The sequence below is a fragment of the Fusarium fujikuroi genome, chromosome FFUJ_chr02, assembly GCF_900079805.1.
Source record: "Fusarium fujikuroi IMI 58289 draft genome, chromosome FFUJ_chr02".
NCBI classification, from domain to species: Eukaryota; Fungi; Ascomycota; class Sordariomycetes; order Hypocreales; family Nectriaceae; genus Fusarium; species Fusarium fujikuroi.
In genome coordinates, this window is record NC_036623.1 from 4,213,778 (window position 1) to 4,232,062 (window position 18,285).

The 18,285-nt window shown below is 49.4% G+C and overlaps 10 protein-coding genes; 5 read left to right on the plus strand and 5 right to left on the minus strand.

The window, feature by feature from the left end:
- Positions 1 to 682: 682 nt before the first annotated feature.
- On the minus strand, positions 683 to 1,273 carry FFUJ_04018 (uncharacterized protein; the record flags this gene model as incomplete). Its single annotated transcript, XM_023572745.1, has 1 exon — positions 683 to 1,273. The coding sequence occupies one exon, from the start codon at positions 1,271 to 1,273 to the stop codon at positions 683 to 685; it is 591 nt and encodes a 196-aa protein (XP_023426814.1).
- Positions 1,274 to 3,223: 1,950 nt separating this feature from the next.
- FFUJ_04017 (uncharacterized protein) lies at positions 3,224 to 4,096 on the minus strand (the record flags this gene model as incomplete). XM_023572746.1 has 2 exons in its annotated part: positions 3,224 to 3,707; positions 3,777 to 4,096. The coding sequence occupies 2 exons, from the start codon at positions 4,094 to 4,096 to the stop codon at positions 3,224 to 3,226; spliced, it is 804 nt and encodes a 267-aa protein (XP_023426815.1).
- Positions 4,097 to 4,618: 522 nt separating this feature from the next.
- On the plus strand, positions 4,619 to 6,632 carry FFUJ_04016 (related to cercosporin resistance protein; the record flags this gene model as incomplete). XM_023572747.1 has 6 exons in its annotated part: positions 4,619 to 4,722; positions 4,774 to 4,863; positions 4,911 to 5,381; positions 5,430 to 5,645; positions 5,696 to 5,976; positions 6,028 to 6,632. The coding sequence occupies 6 exons, from the start codon at positions 4,619 to 4,621 to the stop codon at positions 6,630 to 6,632; spliced, it is 1,767 nt and encodes a 588-aa protein (XP_023426816.1).
- Positions 6,633 to 7,063: 431 nt separating this feature from the next.
- Positions 7,064 to 8,057, plus strand: FFUJ_04015 (related to phosphatidylcholine-sterol acyltransferase precursor; the record flags this gene model as incomplete). XM_023572748.1 has 3 exons in its annotated part: positions 7,064 to 7,251; positions 7,299 to 7,600; positions 7,648 to 8,057. The coding sequence occupies 3 exons, from the start codon at positions 7,064 to 7,066 to the stop codon at positions 8,055 to 8,057; spliced, it is 900 nt and encodes a 299-aa protein (XP_023426817.1).
- A 574-nt stretch (positions 8,058 to 8,631) lies between these two features.
- Positions 8,632 to 9,013, minus strand: FFUJ_04014 (uncharacterized protein; the record flags this gene model as incomplete). XM_023572749.1 has 2 exons in its annotated part: positions 8,632 to 8,715; positions 8,771 to 9,013. The coding sequence occupies 2 exons, from the start codon at positions 9,011 to 9,013 to the stop codon at positions 8,632 to 8,634; spliced, it is 327 nt and encodes a 108-aa protein (XP_023426818.1).
- Positions 9,014 to 10,129: 1,116 nt separating this feature from the next.
- FFUJ_04013 (uncharacterized protein) lies at positions 10,130 to 10,723 on the plus strand (the record flags this gene model as incomplete). XM_023572750.1 has 2 exons in its annotated part: positions 10,130 to 10,317; positions 10,393 to 10,723. 2 exons carry the CDS (start codon positions 10,130 to 10,132, stop codon positions 10,721 to 10,723), a joined length of 519 nt encoding a protein of 172 aa, XP_023426819.1.
- A 571-nt stretch (positions 10,724 to 11,294) lies between these two features.
- FFUJ_04012 (related to mitochondrial translocase protein) lies at positions 11,295 to 12,907 on the minus strand (the record flags this gene model as incomplete). XM_023572753.1 has 3 exons in its annotated part: positions 11,295 to 11,906; positions 11,953 to 12,436; positions 12,492 to 12,907. 3 exons carry the CDS (start codon positions 12,905 to 12,907, stop codon positions 11,295 to 11,297), a joined length of 1,512 nt encoding a protein of 503 aa, XP_023427239.1.
- An 808-nt stretch (positions 12,908 to 13,715) lies between these two features.
- FFUJ_04011 (uncharacterized protein) lies at positions 13,716 to 14,666 on the plus strand (the record flags this gene model as incomplete). Its single annotated transcript, XM_023572754.1, has 1 exon — positions 13,716 to 14,666. One exon carries the CDS (start codon positions 13,716 to 13,718, stop codon positions 14,664 to 14,666), a length of 951 nt encoding a protein of 316 aa, XP_023426820.1.
- Positions 14,667 to 14,864: 198 nt separating this feature from the next.
- Positions 14,865 to 16,144, minus strand: FFUJ_04010 (uncharacterized protein; the record flags this gene model as incomplete). XM_023572755.1 has 3 exons in its annotated part: positions 14,865 to 15,714; positions 15,760 to 15,988; positions 16,042 to 16,144. The coding sequence occupies 3 exons, from the start codon at positions 16,142 to 16,144 to the stop codon at positions 14,865 to 14,867; spliced, it is 1,182 nt and encodes a 393-aa protein (XP_023426821.1).
- Positions 16,145 to 16,621: 477 nt separating this feature from the next.
- On the plus strand, positions 16,622 to 18,196 carry FFUJ_04009 (probable protein disulfide isomerase-related protein A; the record flags this gene model as incomplete). XM_023572756.1 has 2 exons in its annotated part: positions 16,622 to 16,774; positions 16,829 to 18,196. 2 exons carry the CDS (start codon positions 16,622 to 16,624, stop codon positions 18,194 to 18,196), a joined length of 1,521 nt encoding a protein of 506 aa, XP_023426822.1.
- Between the last annotated feature and the right edge of the window lie 89 nt (positions 18,197 to 18,285).

Below are 18,285 nucleotides of genomic sequence, written 5' to 3' on the forward strand. Positions count from 1 at the left end.
TAGATAAATTTAGTATAACTTCAGGATACCGTAGGATAGTTGAGGATAAACTCAGTATGGTTTTAGGATAGCTCATGATAGCTGAGAATAAACTTGGGGAAACGGTTTGCTAAAGTTGTTCTTGGCCCCTGACACGCGATCTTAAGACTTTTGAGCAGGGCACCAGCACTGAAATGACGATACAGCAATACGATCCCCAATGAGGAGCAAGCCTACAAGCCCAGTTCTGCCAAGACATGTCGTCTAGGTCGTCTAAGGAGGCCCACTGCACTAACGCCTTACGAGATGACGATGTGCACAGTCAATGCGGGCAAATTCGCTACAATAAACACTCTTCGGCGCCTCAAGTCAAGGAGCAACTGCATAAAAAAAAAGAAAGGGTATAGTAGATTGGTACGTAGTTGGGCAGTTATAATGAATTCGTGAATCCATTGAGTACAAACAGTATTGGATGGTGATGGTAGTCGAAAGTGGACCTCCCCTTGGGTGACAGACAGTCTAGTACCTGACTAGCAAACAGCTTTAAAAACGCCTCCAATGATCGTACAGAATAGAAAAACGCCGGGCCAATGTCAAAGCAGAGCTAGCAAATAGTGTTGTGGTAGTGGTTGCATCACTACTGTCGTGGTGGACGTCCAAATGCCGTATTGGCAGGTATTATTCGTCCATAGTTATTCGGTGCTTAGAATGAGAGCACTTCCATAATATCGCCCATTGGGCTCGCTTCTCGCTGCGGTCGACCGAATACAAGCGGTGCCAGTGAATCAACGCCCGAATCCTCCGCCTCGAGGCTCAATGTAGAATTACTCGATATCGATCGCGATGGGGAAATAGTCTTGTGCGAAGACGACGGCGGCGGAGCTGGCGCAAGATACGCCGAGAGCAGAGCATCTAAGTCTGGTCCACTCGAAAGCGTCGGTAGTACAGGTCGACTGATCCGTCTGTAGTGCTTCGTCGTCGGCGCCGCTGTTTTCGGACGCGCAATCGGTGCAGAGACAGTTCGTTTGCTCGGCGTGCGCGTGAACAATCGAGGAAGTTGCTTAAACGACTTTCGAATCGACGATGATCGCGCAGGTGCGGTCTTTGTCTTGGTCACGCCCGTCGTGGGATGCTCGAAAAAGTCGATGCCGTGGGAGACGGGAATGTTGCTCGAGACGGTATTGTTGAAGTCTTCAAGAAGAGTGTGAATCTGGGCCTCGTCGAGACCTTCCACCAGCTCAAAGAGCTGGTCTACCGACCTGCGGCGGTTGAGCTGAGGCGAATGGGCTGCCATCCTGTAGAGAACGCAACGCTCTCTCTCATTGAGAGTGCAAGGCAGAAAAAAAGAGAGTGAGTGGGGAGAGGTGAACGATTGGTCAAAGCTACAGGGCGAGGGAAGACATCCATATTGTAAGGAGTCGATGGCGTGCGGGTCCTGGACATGGATGTTTCAGTTGAAATTAAATGAGCCTGCAACGGGTTAGGCCAAACACCACCTCCAGGGGGATCTTCCGATGCCTCATCAAAACAGATGAATCTTAAAATGTTTGCGACAGAATTATATGCAATTGGTAAAACAATGCCATGACACTATTGTTTGCGGTGTCATGCGCCTTGTTGGAATGCATAAGGCAGCTGAGGGCCTTCGCGCTGACGGGGAGATGCATGTCACAAGGACAATTTGGCGCATTCAGGCACCAAGCCAAGTCTCTATTTTTAGCGAGGTTTTATGCTGGGTTTGTTTACTTGGTCTCGTCACATCGTCTGTTGTACAAACTCAATATTGGCATTATACGAGCCATGTTGGTCGAGGCCTCTTGCTTCAACAGATAAGCCGTTTGGTTCCTGCAGGCTCATCTCGTACTCGGAATTCACAGTAGTCCAGCAAATACCGCTGTATATCTTAGAGATTCTTAACGGATCAAAGACCAGGTCTCAATTAATTCAGTCAAAAGCCGTCATTTCTTTGTATAGCACGTGGTCCTCATCATGGGACAAATCTCAATTCTCAGTGTTTCAAGCATGACGATTATGTGACGAGAGAGGGACTGACTCCGAATGACAAAGTCAGAGGGTCTTGCATCCATCAACTTGGCTTATTGGACCAGTGCGTCCTACCACATTGGTCTGTAGCTTTGTTACACATACGAGAGAGATGGGCTGGCTGTCATTCCCTAACACAATCAAGTCTAGGCTGCACATGCTAGAATCTATGTTAGTCTAGAAACATTTTAGGTTTCACGGTGTTGTGATGTACACCCGGCATTGACACTCGTCAATATTTCCATCACAAATATGACAAGAATCGACGCATGTTGACTGTCTGATCCTACAGAGTTTTAGTGCACAATAGAAAGCGCAACAGCCCTGTGAGAATACTGTTGATACTGATTATTTCGTCTGATTCATACTCTTTTCGTTTCTAAACCCTGCAGAGCCATTGTGGTCTCAGGCCGCTGTCTTTAACAGGAATCACAAGAAAGGTGTTATCTCGGTAACAGAATCTTAGTGATAAGTAAAAGAGATTATACATCCAGTGTTTCTAAGACGTTCTCGATCCATAGCCAAAGTCTCTTGTCTGCAACAAAATTGGTGTTCATTTCGGATATCAGTGAAAGTTTTCTTGCAACTATAACGTCGACAGAAACACTCGTTTGACCATCATTATTATCTTTTTGTGTTGTTTCATCTTCTTCCTCTTCAGAGTCACCTTGGCACAGCTTAGCCAATAGAGCTTGACCAGACTCTTGCATACTCCTGTCATGAAAGAGTTGAGGAATATCATCTGAATTCTTGTTTTACACAAGATCAAACAAAGACTTGAAGAGAGCATAGTCTTGTGTGGAGAGCATTCGAACCAGTCGCAGAAAATACCATAGTTTGTCAGCTCTTTCCCATTGCTGAGGCCCCAAGGTTTGGCCCCCATCACGAAATCCCGATCAGAAAGCTGCAACGAGTGACGGTTTAGGCGGTGAAAACGACCCATTGAGTCCTGGAATGGAGAACAACTCTGCTGCAGGGCCCGCCGAAGCAGAACTCCAGTCGATGATACACGTTATGTTGAAGTCCTCGTCGACAAAGATATTCCCACGGTGAAGGTCTGGATGACAGAGCACAAACAGAGCACAAACGGTCCTTCTTCCGAAATAAGGTGAGGAACCATTTTGTTCAAGAATCGAGCTGCAATAAAGAAGTCGAGTCGGTTCTTGTTGCCCTCGACCTTATCGGCAATAGAGCAGAAAGCTTAACATCTCTCCACCGCTTTGCGATAGCTTGCCCAGTTCGGATATTCGAAAGGATCAGGTATTGGAGCGAAGAAGCTATGAGGGCTGAACGAGAACTCTTCAGCATGAGCTGTAAAGGCAGATATCAGGGACCTAAGATACTGGCTTTCCTGATCAAAAGGGCCTCGGTCGATACCTTCTAGCTCATCTCTGTGCTGCCAAAGGAGAGAGGGGCTTAGGCATTCGCTAACAAAGTAGTTACCGTTGTTGTCTTGGAATAGCGAGCTAATCTTGTCGAAATGGGTATCCGAGAGACGGGACATAATGGTTCCTAACTGCGCCATTACCTTTTCATGATTTCGGTCTGTCATGGGTAGAAGCGGACGTCTGTTTGGATACCCTTCTATTTGAGACAGCTCAATCCAGTCATAATCTGACAATGGACGGCCACTAGCCTTGCTCATGAGGATATACGGCACTCCGATGTCATTGCCACCACCTCCACTGTTTGATCATATCAGTATCTCTTCTTTCTTCTTCAGGTGCACTTGTTCCAGAACATGACAACCTCACCTAAACGAGAACACTTCTGGTACCGGTATCGAACTCAGAGCTCTCAGATACTCCAGAGTCGAAGCCTCGCTATTGAGCAACTTGGACGCAGATTCTTCGGTGATCATGGCGCTCAGTCCTCTCTGTGGCGATCGGAATACCCATTCGACACCATCCTCGAAAGCGATGAAAATGACCCAGTGCGTACTACCAGCTTTGGGCCTCGTCGAAGTGTCTACAGTGCATGATTGACCTCGAAGTCTTGTCGCGAGAAGAATAAGAGCATCGAGATCAAACTTGGCATATGCAAAGACCTTTGGTCGCTTCGTAGAGGTAGACATGATGGTGCTTGTAAGCCGTGGGTGAAACTGAAGTTCGTGTGCTATAATTGAACATAGAAACCATATTCCTCCCTTGGATCGGATCAGCTAAATTCCGGTACCTTCAATTGGCAAATTCAAAAATCATGCTTAATATGCTGTTGGTCGGTATCCGCCCAAAAGTTTCAGTGAAACCTATTCTGTTGGTTTTCCACCCAACCAAAGACTTGCTAGCGTGTGGCCACCGTTGAGCCTCTGCGACCGGTTCAGAAACTAAGCTCATGTCACCGAATATATTATTTTATATTCAGCGATACACATCTACGTTTTGCGATAACATACGAGTAACGGTATGCGGGCTTCCTATTTAGGCTGTTCCAACTTTCACTGCCGAAGGATTCAAGCGCCAAGGATCAGAGCGCCAGCCACGCTAAGACCACTGCATAGCCACTGAAACTAAGCCCATTTGATGACGTCCAAAGCTATGGTCGATTCTCAGAACCCAACAATCACCTTTTTCACTATCATCACCTCACGATCAACATGGACGCCAATGACGCGAAACTCAGAGGCCTCAAGGCTTGCACGGTCTGTGCTAGTGCAAAGGTAAGATGTGACATGGTATCAGGGCAGAAACGGTGTACAAGGTGAGTTACTCAATATTGGGGCTAGCGATCCAGCTAATATTGGCGGCATAGATGTGAGAGATTGAACAAGGAGTGTGTTTCTCAGCCGAGAGGAAGTCATAGTCGGAGGAGTCATTCGAAAGGCGGGACTTATGCTCGAGAGTGTGTATACTTAATCTTGCGAACTGGCAGTTGACTGACTTTACTAGTGATCTTCTAAGACTAGAATCCAAGTTCGATTCAGTCGCAAACCTCCTATCATCCTCATCAACTTCCACTCTCCCATCAATAACGATAGCAACTCATCCTCGAAAAGCCTCATCAGCTACGAGTTCAAGTTCACAAACGCCACCGGAGACCCAATCACCCATCCACGCGCTCTTTTCATTCCCTTTATCGTCTATCTCTCACCGTCTAGCTTACAAAATGCTAGAAACCTATCGTCAAGAAATGATGCCACTTTTCCCCTTCGTGTGGATAGGTCTGGATGAAATTCCTGAGAAGTTGTTCCGGGAACGACCGATGCTGTATATGGCGATTATGGTGGTTACGTGTCAGGAGAATATTGAGATTCAGCAGGAACTTGCGCAGAAGTACCGAGAGGAAATTGGGCGGAGAATATGGACACTTGCGGAGAAGAATCTTCAGCTGCTTCAAGGGATCTTGGTTTTTCTTGCTTGGTATGTCTTTCGTCCGAAGCACGTACTTACATATACTAACATTTGAAGGTACCAAACTCATTGGGTTCTCGGCCACCAACTCAGCAATCTTATGTACATGGCCATGTCACTAGTCACAGAGCTAGGCCTTGACAAAGAGCCCTCATCAGGCACCAGGACTGCACCGGGGGTTTTGACTGAAATCACCAAGAAGCAAGAGCCTCCGCCTGTGAGAACAAGCGACGAGAGGAGATGTCACTTGGGAGTCTTTTGGTTGAATTCCTTGTAAGCGAGAGACACCATATGATCTTGATATGCGAACTGACCTGATCTAGACTAAGAATCTGTGTCAAAGACATTGTACCGATGCCCTCGCGACCTTCCATCAACAACAACTGCTCAGTCCTCGAAGCAGGATTGGAATCTCCCTGGGACACATATCTTACTCAACTGGTGAGGATACAGCTCGTCGCTAGTTCGATCAGCGCAACGCTGTACCAGGATTTAGAAAGAAATGAGGCACAGATTTCGCATACGCTATTTATGGCAACATCACATGTGGAGAGACAGGTACAAGATCTCGGAGCGACTCTGCATCAAGGATCTCGTCTTCAAGGTAGTACAACAGCTTACAAGCTCTTCGGTACCTGAATCTAACCTTCAGTAGCACCATTGACTATGTCATTCCACATGCTCCAAGTCTACCTCTACAAAATCGGCATCGACGAACGCCTCCACGAACCAACGAACCCGAACCTCCTCCCGGCCGCTGACCCCTCCCCACATGCCCTCCGCTGCTCCTATCTTCTCGTATCATGCCTCAACGCCGTCAAAGCCGTAATCGAAAACTTTCTGCTCCTAACATCCCCCACCATTCTCTCCATGCCGTACACCTACTGGATCCAGATGGGACACTGCATAAACATGTTTTCCCGATTGTTGGTTACACACTCCACCCTCTGGGATCCGAACCTCGTCACGGGTATACACGATTTCACATCGACGCTGGAGCGGCTGGCGGTCAAGATTGAGGGGGCTATGAGTGAGGGTGCGGGTATGACGCCACCGAGATACTTGCCGTCTATGTTCAATCAGATGAGGGGAAAGTTGATTGATATTTGTAGGAAAGTTGGGGAGAGCTCGAAGGCTATGGCGCAGGCGTATGTTGGGACGCCGACGGCGCCGGAGAGTTTTGATACGGGGAATATGATTATGGATGAAGAGACTGAAGCTTTGTTGTTTAGTTTTCTGGGCGACGGAGACTTCTTATGAGCATCGGACCCATCTCAAGCTGAGGTGGAGTACACGTCAGATGAGAAAGATGTTATTACTCACGATAAATTCAATTCTATTGAACAATTCTTGTAAGACTCAGAAATCCTCAGTCGTAGTGCTTATGAGATCGGCCCAAACTATCGCGACAATCTCACTGCCGAACATCCCGGCTACAGCTCCCCAGGCATTCGTATGGACCGAAACTTGCATGACGAAATATCGTAGGATTCATTTTCTTGATAAACAATAAGCCCAATACCAGAGCAGCCAATCAGATCCTCCGTTTTTTGGGCGTCATATTGTGGCAGAGAAATGTTGTTTATATGAATACAAGACACTCCCATCGTCGGTGGCTTTTTTGCCGAGGTTATCAACCCCATCCTTTGAAAAATTCCAAGCTACAAACTTCATCCTGATCAACCATGAAAATGTTCAGCGCTTTGTTGACAGGCCTGTACGGCAGCTTTTTGGCGCATGCGTATCCCGTTGAGCACCCTGCCAAGTTTTCAAGGCTTGTCGTTTTTGGTGATAGTTTCAGCGATAACGGGAATGGGTCTTGGGTCGTGAGCAATGGGACTTGGCCTGCTGATCCAGCGTACTACCACCATTCTTTCTCGTGAGTTTTACCTCTCTCAATTGAGAGTTGATACTGATTCTGGACAGGAATGGACCGAAATGGAATGATGTAGTGGCCAAGCAGCTGGGCCTTAAGCTCATCAACCTCGCGACTGGTGGAGCTACTACCAACAACGATTTCGTCGCTGGAGGTACAGGCGCTGAGTCGACGATTGCAGTGCCTTCAGCTGCAGATCAAGTTCTGTCGTTTCTATCTTGGGATAAACCTCAGGCTGGTGATATCTTTGTTCACTGGATTGGTGCCAATGACATTCTTTTCAACACAAGTATTACTGGAGGACAGGTCACGAGCTTGATCAACGAGAACGTCAACAGATTATTTCAAGCCGGTAAGACCGCCCTTCGAACTCAAAGTTCAAATTCTGATTCATCACAGGTACAAAGACTATCATCCTAGCAAACTATCTCAACGCAACGACCTTCCCAGCAACGTACAACTCTTCAGCCTACAACGTCCCCAGCGTGCAAGACTACGTCCCCGCCCTGACAAAGGGTCTCGGGCAAATTGCAGCAGGATACTCAGCGTATGCCAAAACCGCAGTGATCGACGTGCAGGAACTATTCAACGACATGTTTTCGGATCCCGAGGCGTACGGGTTCGATGAGGACTATGTTAATCCTCCGACTGCATGTCTCACGGGCGTTTATACGAGCGAGGGTGTTCCACGACATTTATGCAGTGATCCCGAGAAGCATATCTTCTTCGATTCATATCACCCCGTTAAAGAGGTGCATGCTTTAGTAGCAAAGTTGTTTGTGGAGAGTATTAAAGGGTTCTCGGCTTGATCTTGTTGGTCAGGCCGCAGGGGTATGGTGCGTGATGCAAGCATCAGCTGTCAGGTCTATCAACTCAAAAATAACATTCTCATAAACACACTTCAGGCAATACACCGACTCCCCACATCATTGCCCAAGCTTCCAGCTTTACATCTAGTGAGAAAGTAGTAGGGAAAGTGGACATAGGAAGATTTACAATTTAAGGGGAAGCATATAGCCTGAGCTTAGGAGACTCTTTGCTAAGTTTATTTTGGCATCCTCTTTCTACGTCTTGGATGGTCTTTCTCCCTGAGGGGCTCTATAATCGATGGTATATTCTGATGAAAGGGCCTTGGCTCGTAGAGAAGTTGTGTGTATGTATAAAGAAGCTGTTAACTCAAGGTACCTAAGGTACCTGGGGGCTCCAGTGGGCAGGCTACAAGAAGTGACTTGTGGCCTGGAGCACACATCCATTATCTCAACACCACCCATACGTAGCCCGACCTACAGGGCCAAATGAAGCTATCTAGATACATGATATCGGCTCTTTTTGGTTTTTCTTAGTGTCTTCTTCGATCTCACAGGCGACCCTTTCTTTCATCGCTTAGGCTCGAGGCCCTGGCCCCTCCTCGATATTGTCAGGCTTGTGCGCATCCATCATGGGAGCGTCGCGAGGTCTTCTCGCCGGCTTACTTCTCAATTATCAGCACACAGTATCATCGCAACAAGTCTTGACCACATACAAGCCGAAAAGTCGTACCCCGGGGAGATACCGATCGTACGGGATGCCCCTTGGCGTTCCAGTCAACTTTCTTGAAGACAGGCTTGGGGCTATGGCGCTCTGAATGAACCGAGCCCTTGGGAGATGTCCTTTGCAACTGGTCGGCCCTGTTTCCCCCGCCATCCCAGTTGATCTTGTTGAAGGTGGGTGGCGCAGTGTGGTCGTACCTGGGCCTGTTTCTATGCGGGATAGCATGTTCTCTCATGGGTCCCCACTCCTAGAGGGGACCTTTACCGGCTATAAGGGCATATTTACCCATTCGCTTGATGTATTGACCCCCTGCGTTGTTGAATATGTAATTGGTGTGGCGATACTTCCATGTGTTGTCGTCGCGAGCAATTTGGTTTTTGCTGCCCATGCCACAACACATCTTGAAAAGTGTATCGAATTGTACAGGGTTGAAAAAGAAAAGTGCAGTTGAGGTATGTGGCTGAGAGCCAGAACTGAAATGGCGTGACAAAAAACAAGTGGTGATTTGTGCTGTTTGATGATGATAGAGGGGAAAGGAAATAAAGGGGATTTGGGAGGAGGTGTGATCTTTACAGACGATAGTTTGGAAGGGGAGGAGTAGAGTTGGCTGTATTTTTCACGTGGGCTACAGTGACACCTCCTCACTTGAGAGGCACGTTGAAAACCATATGCCAATGGTCCACTCAACAAGTGTTTCCTGTGGTTGGGCTAATGCGGATCTAGGACCCTTTTCTTTGACTAGGTAGTGATAGCGAGTTATAAATAGCCTCCAGTATTAACTTCTTGTTGTTGCCCACTCATTATAGTTATGGACAGAGGACACGACGCGTCTGATGGTGTTTCTTTGAGGGGAAGATCATGCGATTAACTTCAAGACTGTGGTGACGATGGGAGGCTCGAGCAATAGCGCCTCAAATCGTAGTATCCTTAATAGAAGCAGGCCAAGTCACTGCGAAATTATAGACGCCGCTCTGTAGACACGGAAATTTTGTAACAAACAAAAGGCTAACAAACACATATTAACACCAACTGCCCACATAACTAGCTTTCAGCTTCTCATCTCAGCCACAAGCCTCGACTGCAAATAACAAATAACACATCCCAACCACTGTAAGTTAGGGTTGCCTCAGTCTTCCGAACCTAACACTTGCCATGGCTATAGGAGGAGCTACGAGATGCAAGAATACGGGGCCGATGATGAAGCAAGATGGTCGTGGTTACCAAACACGTCTGGTTTGTTGACACGGACGCCACTCCCAGATAAAAAGCTCACGGGTCCTCCCCTTTCACATTTCCTTTTCCTTTCTCACATTTCTTACCAATCCTCGTCTCGACCCCAACATTCCTCGAAATGTGCTCTGGCAGCTCCAGAGACGTGAAGCGGCCGGTGGAGCGAACTCCTGCAAGTATGGGGATGTTTCGTAACAGTTACTTTCCTATGAAGCCAAAAGAGTATGCAGAGGACAAGTTTCGGAGGGACGAGTACCAGTCGTGGAAGCACAAGATGATGAAGAGCCAGCGGAACATCCAGGGCCTCGAGTAAGCACTGTCATGATATTCACTTCACTTCACCTTATCAGAGAGACGAGTTGGCTAACAGTATTCCAATTCCAGGCGGTTCAAGGGCTTTCCTCTGCCCGGCGAGCGCCCTTGCTCAGGATCAGGAAGTTCAGGACGCTCATCTCCGACCCCAGTCGGGACAGTGTCAGCCAAAGCCCGTACCTCAGCAGCTAAATATCCAAATGTACCGCTCGGAGGCAGGCGACCTTCCATAGGGTGCGGCGACAGGACCCCTGCCTATGGATGGGGAGGGAGCTTGGGGAGAGAGATCGCTCCCCCACAGCATCCATATCTGCAATCGATCCGAGAGAGGAGGGCAAAGAGATCACTCTCAGACTTCCCATTTACCCATGGCGGGAGTGAGGGGGATAGACAGATGGAATAGGGAGAAAAGACTGCTTCAAGCATTTTATAACCTTTGTCCTCAGTAGTAAAAAGACTTGGGTAACTTAGCCAAGCTAATGGGACTCCTTACCAAGTTTATCTTAACACCCTCTTCGCAAGTCTCAAGTTTTCTTGCTCCCAGAGATATAGTTGTGTTATTTGCAGTTGAGACTTGTGCTGAGAGCTTATTCCGACAGACAGAACTTAGCTCCCTGAGATATGTCAATACACCAACACAAGTCACTCCCAGCACCCAAGACAACCGAATGCATCACGGTGGCAGCAAAGGAGGCGGTAACACATTGCTTCAATCCTATCTCATAAATTTGACTTGTAACATCATGTTTTTACATATCCGTTCCCCCAACATACACCTAATATACAAAGTCCCCTCTTCACTCTTACACCAAATGCCCCAAATCATCAAGGATGCATCCCTCCATGCTTTTTCTATAAGACCTCTTCCCAATCTGAAGTATGGTATTTTGTAACAGAGATCCCCTATCGTAAAAAAATTACAAGACATTAATTAGTGGAGATGTGCTTGCCACCTCACTCAGTGAGCCCCTTTTCTAGGCCTTCTTCTCAGGTGGTGGGCTGCCGCCGAACATGCCACTGAACGAACCCATCATGCTGTTCATAGCTTCCTTCTGGGCCGCCTCCATCATGGCGGCTTCTTCCTTGAGCCACTTCTCGCCGTTCTCGCGGATCTGCTTCTCGAGCTCCATGTAGTTTCGCTGGCCGCGCTCGCGGGCAACGTCTTGGAGCATCTTGCCCTGTGCAAAGGCCTCGGCGGGGTTTTGCTCGCCTTCGGGGGAGACCATCATGCTCATGTTGCTGGGGTTGAGACCGAGGAGGTTGCCTAGAGCGCCGACGCCGGAGCCGTGCTTTTGCTTGTGGGCGAGTTGCTTGGCCTGGAACTCCTTGCGGGCGATGGCTTCACGACGGGCGAATTCCGTGGGGATGTGCTTGCCGTCGAAGGACTTGATGACCTTGCGAACATCTTCGTACTGCATGGTGTGGATATACTCGAGGAAGGGAATGAGGTTGACAAGCTCCTTGTCGTTTCGGTCGCCCTTCCAGGGGTCAAGGATGATGGCGTTCTCGGGTTGGTTGCGGACGTGCTTGGGGTTGCTGTCGATGATGATCACCTTCTTCAAATCACGGTTGAGGTAGGAAAGGTCCTAAACTGTTAGCGAAAGAACACTGACGACTATTGAGGACGCTTACCTTGACGATCTCTCCATCCTCAAACTTGGTAGCCTCTCGGTAGAGGGGCCACAAGATTAATCGGAAAGGGTCCAATTTCCTCATGATAGGCTCGCCAGTAGCAAACGGCACAGAGGTGAAAAGGACCAGCTCATAGTACTGACTAAGATAACGTATGAAGTAGTCGACACCAGGCCGCTTTGCAATTCTCCAGCCATGTTCACGGGACCACTCGCTGTGGACGAGGAGGTCGTCCAAGCTCAGGCAGAGAGTATAAGGGCGCTCGAACGAAGGATCGGGATCGGGGAGGAGCTTCTCGAATGCAGGCTCTTGGTAGTAAGTGACGGACTCGGTCAAACGGGCCTTGGCACGCTTCCACCACAGACCAAGACCAGGGCCGTTGGGAATGTCAGAGTGACGCTCAGCTTCGATGGTGTCTTCCCAGTTTCGGCCCATGTATAGAGCGCTCAGAGTACCACCGGCAGCAGCCGTGATAAGCATGAATCTTGTCCACCACTTGCGATTTCGCTCAGACGTAGAGACATATTCCGATCGTTCACGGTCCACCACTCGACTCAGCCTCCTCCATCTCCTGCAGTTCCTTCTGCTCCTTCTTCTTATCACCGCCCATCTCCTCAAACAGCGTCGAAGGAATACCCTGTGTCAGATCGGGTAGCTTGTGGAAAGGTATTTGCTCCCCCTCCTTCGGAGCCTCGGTAGACTTCTCGCCCGCCTTGTCGATGTCATTCTCAGCAGGCTTCTCGACATTTTCAGCATCGTTTTGCGCCTGGGAAGGCTTCTGTTTCGAATCTTTGTTTTGTTGAGAGGAGGACTTCTTGGCGTATGTTCGGAGCCACGGCGAGGCAAATTGAGGAGCGGCGGCGGGAAGAGCTCGGAGAGAGGGAGATGCGACGGGCCGTGACAGACGAGCTGTCATCAAGCCCAAGCGCGAAGCCTGGGCTACTCTAGACAGCATAGCGAAGGGAGAGGAGCTGAACCGCTATGGTTGGAGGGATTGTTTGGCGGTTTCGATGGTGGAGGATCCAACTTCAATGGCCTGGGGCGTTGACGTGCAGCTTGACGAAGTTGGTCTGATACTCCGCCATAGAATGGCATGGCGTCGTCGGCCGTGGAAAAAAATCGCACGGTTATGCTCCAAAGTGGAGCTTCTTGAGGGTAGACGCCGTGGATTAGCCGTGCTCAATGGCACGGACTTTTGATAGGCCGATGGCGTCATATTCTCTTATCGCTCACGTGAAATTCGGACATCAGCTCCGGTCGCCCTCCGATCATGAACCCCTCCATGATGTCCACTGACCCAGTAAAGACCCTTGCTCAGTGAATTGGCCATTCAAGTTAATGATGTTCTCAAACAAGAAGACGATACTTAACAGTGCAAGCATTTCTCTATTTCTCATCTCATTTCCATTGCTTCGCTTGTGACATCAAGAGTCTTCCGATGAATTCTTTCTAGACAAAGAATCCTCTTCTGCAAAAGATATTCATCTTTTTTTCGCCACGATACAAGTAGTCGCCGATTTTTCCGACTAGCTACCCGAGACTCCAATTTGACGCCGTCGTTCTAAAGTGCTTTCTCATCGATTGCTTCTACACCATGATACCCACCCTCATGATAAAACTCACTCCTCGAAACTAAACTAAACCTTCGCGTTTTGACATCAGCCTACGCCCTTTGCCGTCTCCTCAAGTCTGACCTACCCACCTCAATTCTCGTTATCGTCGAAATTCTCGTCTTTGCCACTTCATACTCACAACCACTCACCATGGCCCGACGATCGAGCAAGAGCTCAGCGTCTCGCCCAGCGCTGAGCTCTCGTCCAGCTGGCTCAATACGTATCGTAATGCCTTCCACCAAAAGTGCACCCCCCGCGGATCCTGCGCCGGCCGTCACAGAAGAAGATGTCAATAAGATCAACATCGCCGACTTGACTCTCGACGTTCCTCTTATCCCTCTCCGCCCAAAACGCCGAGTCCCGAAAACACCATTCCACTTCCTCTCACTACCCGCCGAAGTGCGCATTCAGATATACACATACTTCTTTGATGATGTCGACAAGCTTTTAGATCTTGGTCCTCAGAATTATAAGCGCGTGCATAAGAAATTAGGTCTTATGCGCGTTTGCAGACAGGTTCATGACGAGGCGACTTTTGCGTTCTATAGCACACGGACGTTTCGATTGTTTCCGACATACCCTGGAAAATACTTCAAGAGCAAGAAGCCTCTCCTGGCGAGGTTGAAGCCACAGCAGCGAAAGTGTGTTACATCGCTTGAGCTGCGACTTGGTCCTGGATGGAATGCGCCGCCGAGAGGATGGGTCGTCAACCCCGCGTTGGGGCTCTCCGACTGTGTTGATGTTGAGCGGTTGAACGTGTTTGTGGAGTGTGATCCTAGTGACAACATCTTTCAGGGTTGGCGTCGCTCAGATGGATTCTACGAGGGCTTTAGCCGAAATCTTCTGACTGATGTTATAGAGGCCCTGCCATCTGTTCACACAGTCCAGTTTGACGGCTGGACCAGTGTTAAGAAGTCTGGTGATATGATGCAGGGCCTAATGGGTGTCGTCAATGAAGCTGGTTTGGCCATTGAATGGGGCCCCGAGAGAGGATGGACGGACACCTCTGTTGATGAAGAAGATGAAACTCAGAAGGTGGGCTATCCTGAAGGGTTTCCTCACCCCGGATATGAGGCTCATGGCTTACTGGCTTTGGCCTAAGTGTACGATTCTCACGATGGAGAGCTTTGGCTCAAATGAGATTTACGAAGCGGACTTTTATACTGGTATGCAGCAGATAACACATATACTCTTAGCTTTATTCATAAGATGAACACTATAGTAGCTCTTTCATGCTATTTAAACTCGTGGTATCGTTCTCATCTATGCTTCGTGAATCCAAATCACTAATAAACTGTCTTACTGAGCCCCAAGCATTCTCAGTGCATTGCGCAGCTCCTGAACTGCAGTGGGTACGTCTTCAAAGTTAAGTGCGGATATCGCCCACTTGGCGTGCTTCTGCGCTTGGTTGATATCCCGTTGATCTGTTGTGAAACCGGTCGTCTGGACAGGCGCTGGAGCTGGAGGCTGAGGAGCAGGCGCCTGGCGAATCACAGGTGGAGGGTTTGAAGCAGCAGGGTGAGGAGCGCTTGGAGTCGTTGTCCAGGATGGAGGCGCTGAAGGGGTGAATGGTTCAGGCGGGGGAGGAGCAAATTGTGAGGGAAGCTTGGTGGGAATTTGAGGTGATGGTTGAGGAGGGATCTGTGTCGCAGGCTGTGCTGGGGGTTCTGGCACAGGAGACACAGCAGGCGGTAGACCAACGGGAGGAGGAGGAGGAGGACCACCGGATAGACCTGGCGTAGGACTCTGACTCAAAGGCGAGGGGATGAATGGTTCAGGAGCCTGGGGCTGATGCTCGGGTTGGGGAGGGAAGTATCCAGGATCATCTGGAATTCTAGGCGGCGCGTCCGTGAATGTAGGAACACTAGGAGGTTCCCCAGCATCTGGCGCATCCTCAACCGAAGCGCGAGGAACCCCGGACAGGAGTTGGACCTCGGGATCGGAGGGGTCGAGAGCGACTTCAGGTTCAGGCTCAGGGGCATTAGGGTTCGTCTCGTTGGGATCCTTGCCCTCGCGAATAGCCTTGAGAATTCGCGCAGCATTCCATTTGGCGAATTTGATCTTCTTGACGACTTCGGGATCAGGCTCGCCCCATTCGCGGGTGAGGTCGAAGAACGTCGCAGCAGCATCGAATGTGTCGGCGGTTTGTCTACGTTTGTTAGTCTCGCCTTATAATCTGGTAACAACGACATACCTTGTCACCTTGTTAGCGCGCATCGTGCGCTCAGCTCGCTCAAACGTCTGCTGGGCGAATTGCTCAACATAAGCCTGTCCCGCAGCGTTATCGACGATCGCATCATCATCAGCTCGTTCCGTCTTTGTTGCCTCGAGGCGCTCGATCAGTGTCTTTGTGAACTCAAAGGTATCGTCGTCGGTGGTATGCAGGCTCTTTCCCACGATTTGGTTGACAGCATGGTATTCACCTAAGAAATGCTATCAGCAGTTATCTTGGGTGAGGAGGTTTGTGGTTGCCTACACCAGTATGCGATGGCGGGCTTGATGCTTCTCAGCTGATTTGCGCGATTGATAAAGCGACTGACTTCAGGGATTTTGAGCGCAGCTGGAAGAGGTTCTGCCATGTTGACGTCGTATACAAGATCCCCAAGTAATGTCAGAGTTGGAAGCGTAGAGGGTGAGAGTCGAGTCAAGATGGCGCAAATTAATGCCAACTCCAAGTTAAGTTAAGTTGTCTTGGAGATCATGCACCCCCCACCTCAACCTTACTCCTCCTCCTCTTCTGTCTGCCTAGGCCATTGACGTACCTTGAGGTTAGCGGCGCACAGCCACTGGTTCCCCGGATTTGATCAGCTCACGCCACTTGTGGCTCTAGCTCAATCTGTCGAATCAGAGACCCTGGCTTCACTTTTTGGAGGTCTGTCACCGTGGCTTTTTCCTTTCCTTTTCCAGAAGATGCCACTTTGTTCTTGACGGGCACCAACAGGCAACTATAACTTGATCTTTGCAGTACAAAACATTGTACAAGTCATTCTATTTCACTACAATACGATTAAATACTGTCTTCTTTTTGCCTTCTTGTACCGGAGAGTTACTTCACCATGCCTAACCCCACCTCGCTCTTGGTGGCCTTGACAGCTGCCTTTGCGGCTCTGCCAGAGGCTCAAGCCGCCATCTACACCAAGAACTCACCTGTTCTTCAGGTCAACGCTCGCAATTACGATAAGCTCATTGCAAAGTCCAACTACACCTCTGTAAGTCTTTCACCCCATCGCTCACTATTGACTATCGCCACTTACACATCATAGATCGTCGAGTTCTACGCCCCATGGTGCGGCCACTGTCAGAACCTCAAGCCCGCCTATGAAAAGGCCGCCAAGAACCTCGATGGTCTCGCTCAAGTCGCAGCTATTGACTGCGATGAAGAGCCCAACAAGCAGTTCTGTGGTGGTATGGGTGTCCAGGGCTTCCCAACTCTCAAGATCGTTCGCCCTGGAAAGAAGACTGGTAACCCTGTTGTTGAAGACTACCAGGGTCAACGAACTGCAGGTGCTATTCAAGAGGCTGTCATGAGCAAGATCAACAACCATGTTACGCGTGTGAGCGACAAGGATCTTGACTCTTTCCTTAAGGGTGATAAGCCCAAGGCCATTCTTTTCACTTCAAAGGGAACGACTAGTGCTTTGATCCGAAGCATTGCCATTGACTTCCTTGATGTTATTTCAGTGGGCCAGATCCGTGATAAGGAGACTGCTGCGGTGAAGAAGTTTGGCATTGAGAAGTTCCCCGCACTTGTGCTCATCCCCGGTGAAGGCAAGGATCCTATCGTCTACGATGGTGAGATGGTCAAGAAGGATATGGTCAAGTTTCTCTCTCAGGCTGGAGAGCCTAACCCCGTTCACGCTACTGGCAAAACCAAGAGCTCAAAGCCCAAGAAGGCCGAGTCCAAGAGCGCTAAGAGCGCCGAGAAAAGCAAGGCTACCGAGGCTGCAAAGGAGGAGCCCGTTGAGTCAAAGGAGTCTTCCACTGAGGCTGCTGAGGCAGTTCCCACCATCATTCCTATTTCTACTATCTCTAGTCTGGAGAAGCTCGCCGAGGAGTGTCTCGCTCCCAAGTCTCACACCTGTGTTCTTGTCTTCACTCCCGGTGAAGCTGGAGAAAAGGCAGTCGACTCACTCTCCCACCTCAACACCAAGTATGTCCACGGTGGCCGAAAGACCTTCCCCATCATCGCTGTTCCCAGCGATAGTGAAGCTGCTTCTACTCTTCCCAAGGCTCTTGGTTTCAAGAAGGAGGTCAACCTGATCGCTATCAACACCCGCCGCAACTGGTGGCGTCAGTACGAAGGCGACTTTAGTCTCGCCAGTGTCGAGAACTGGATCGATGCTATTCGAATGGGCGAGGGTGCTAAGAAGAAGATCCCCGAGGGTGTTGTCGTCGAAAAGACCGAGGCTGCTGAGGAGAAGTCTACTCAAGCTACTGACCCCGAGCCCGAGGTTGAGACTGACGGTCCTAAGGAAGCCAAGACTGAGGTTGAGACTGAGGCTGAGATTGAGTCTGAGACTCCAGCCGAAGCTGAGGCCGAGGCCAAGACCCCTGAGCCGGAAGCTGAACCTGTTGCTGAGTCTGAAGCTGAGCCCAAGACCAAGGAGGAGATCAAGCACGAGGAGCTGTAAGGGGAATAGATCCCTTAAATCTTACAATTAGTCTGTGACTATAGCCTTGATAGCGAAGACATACCTGTCATATAGCAGATCAAACAGAT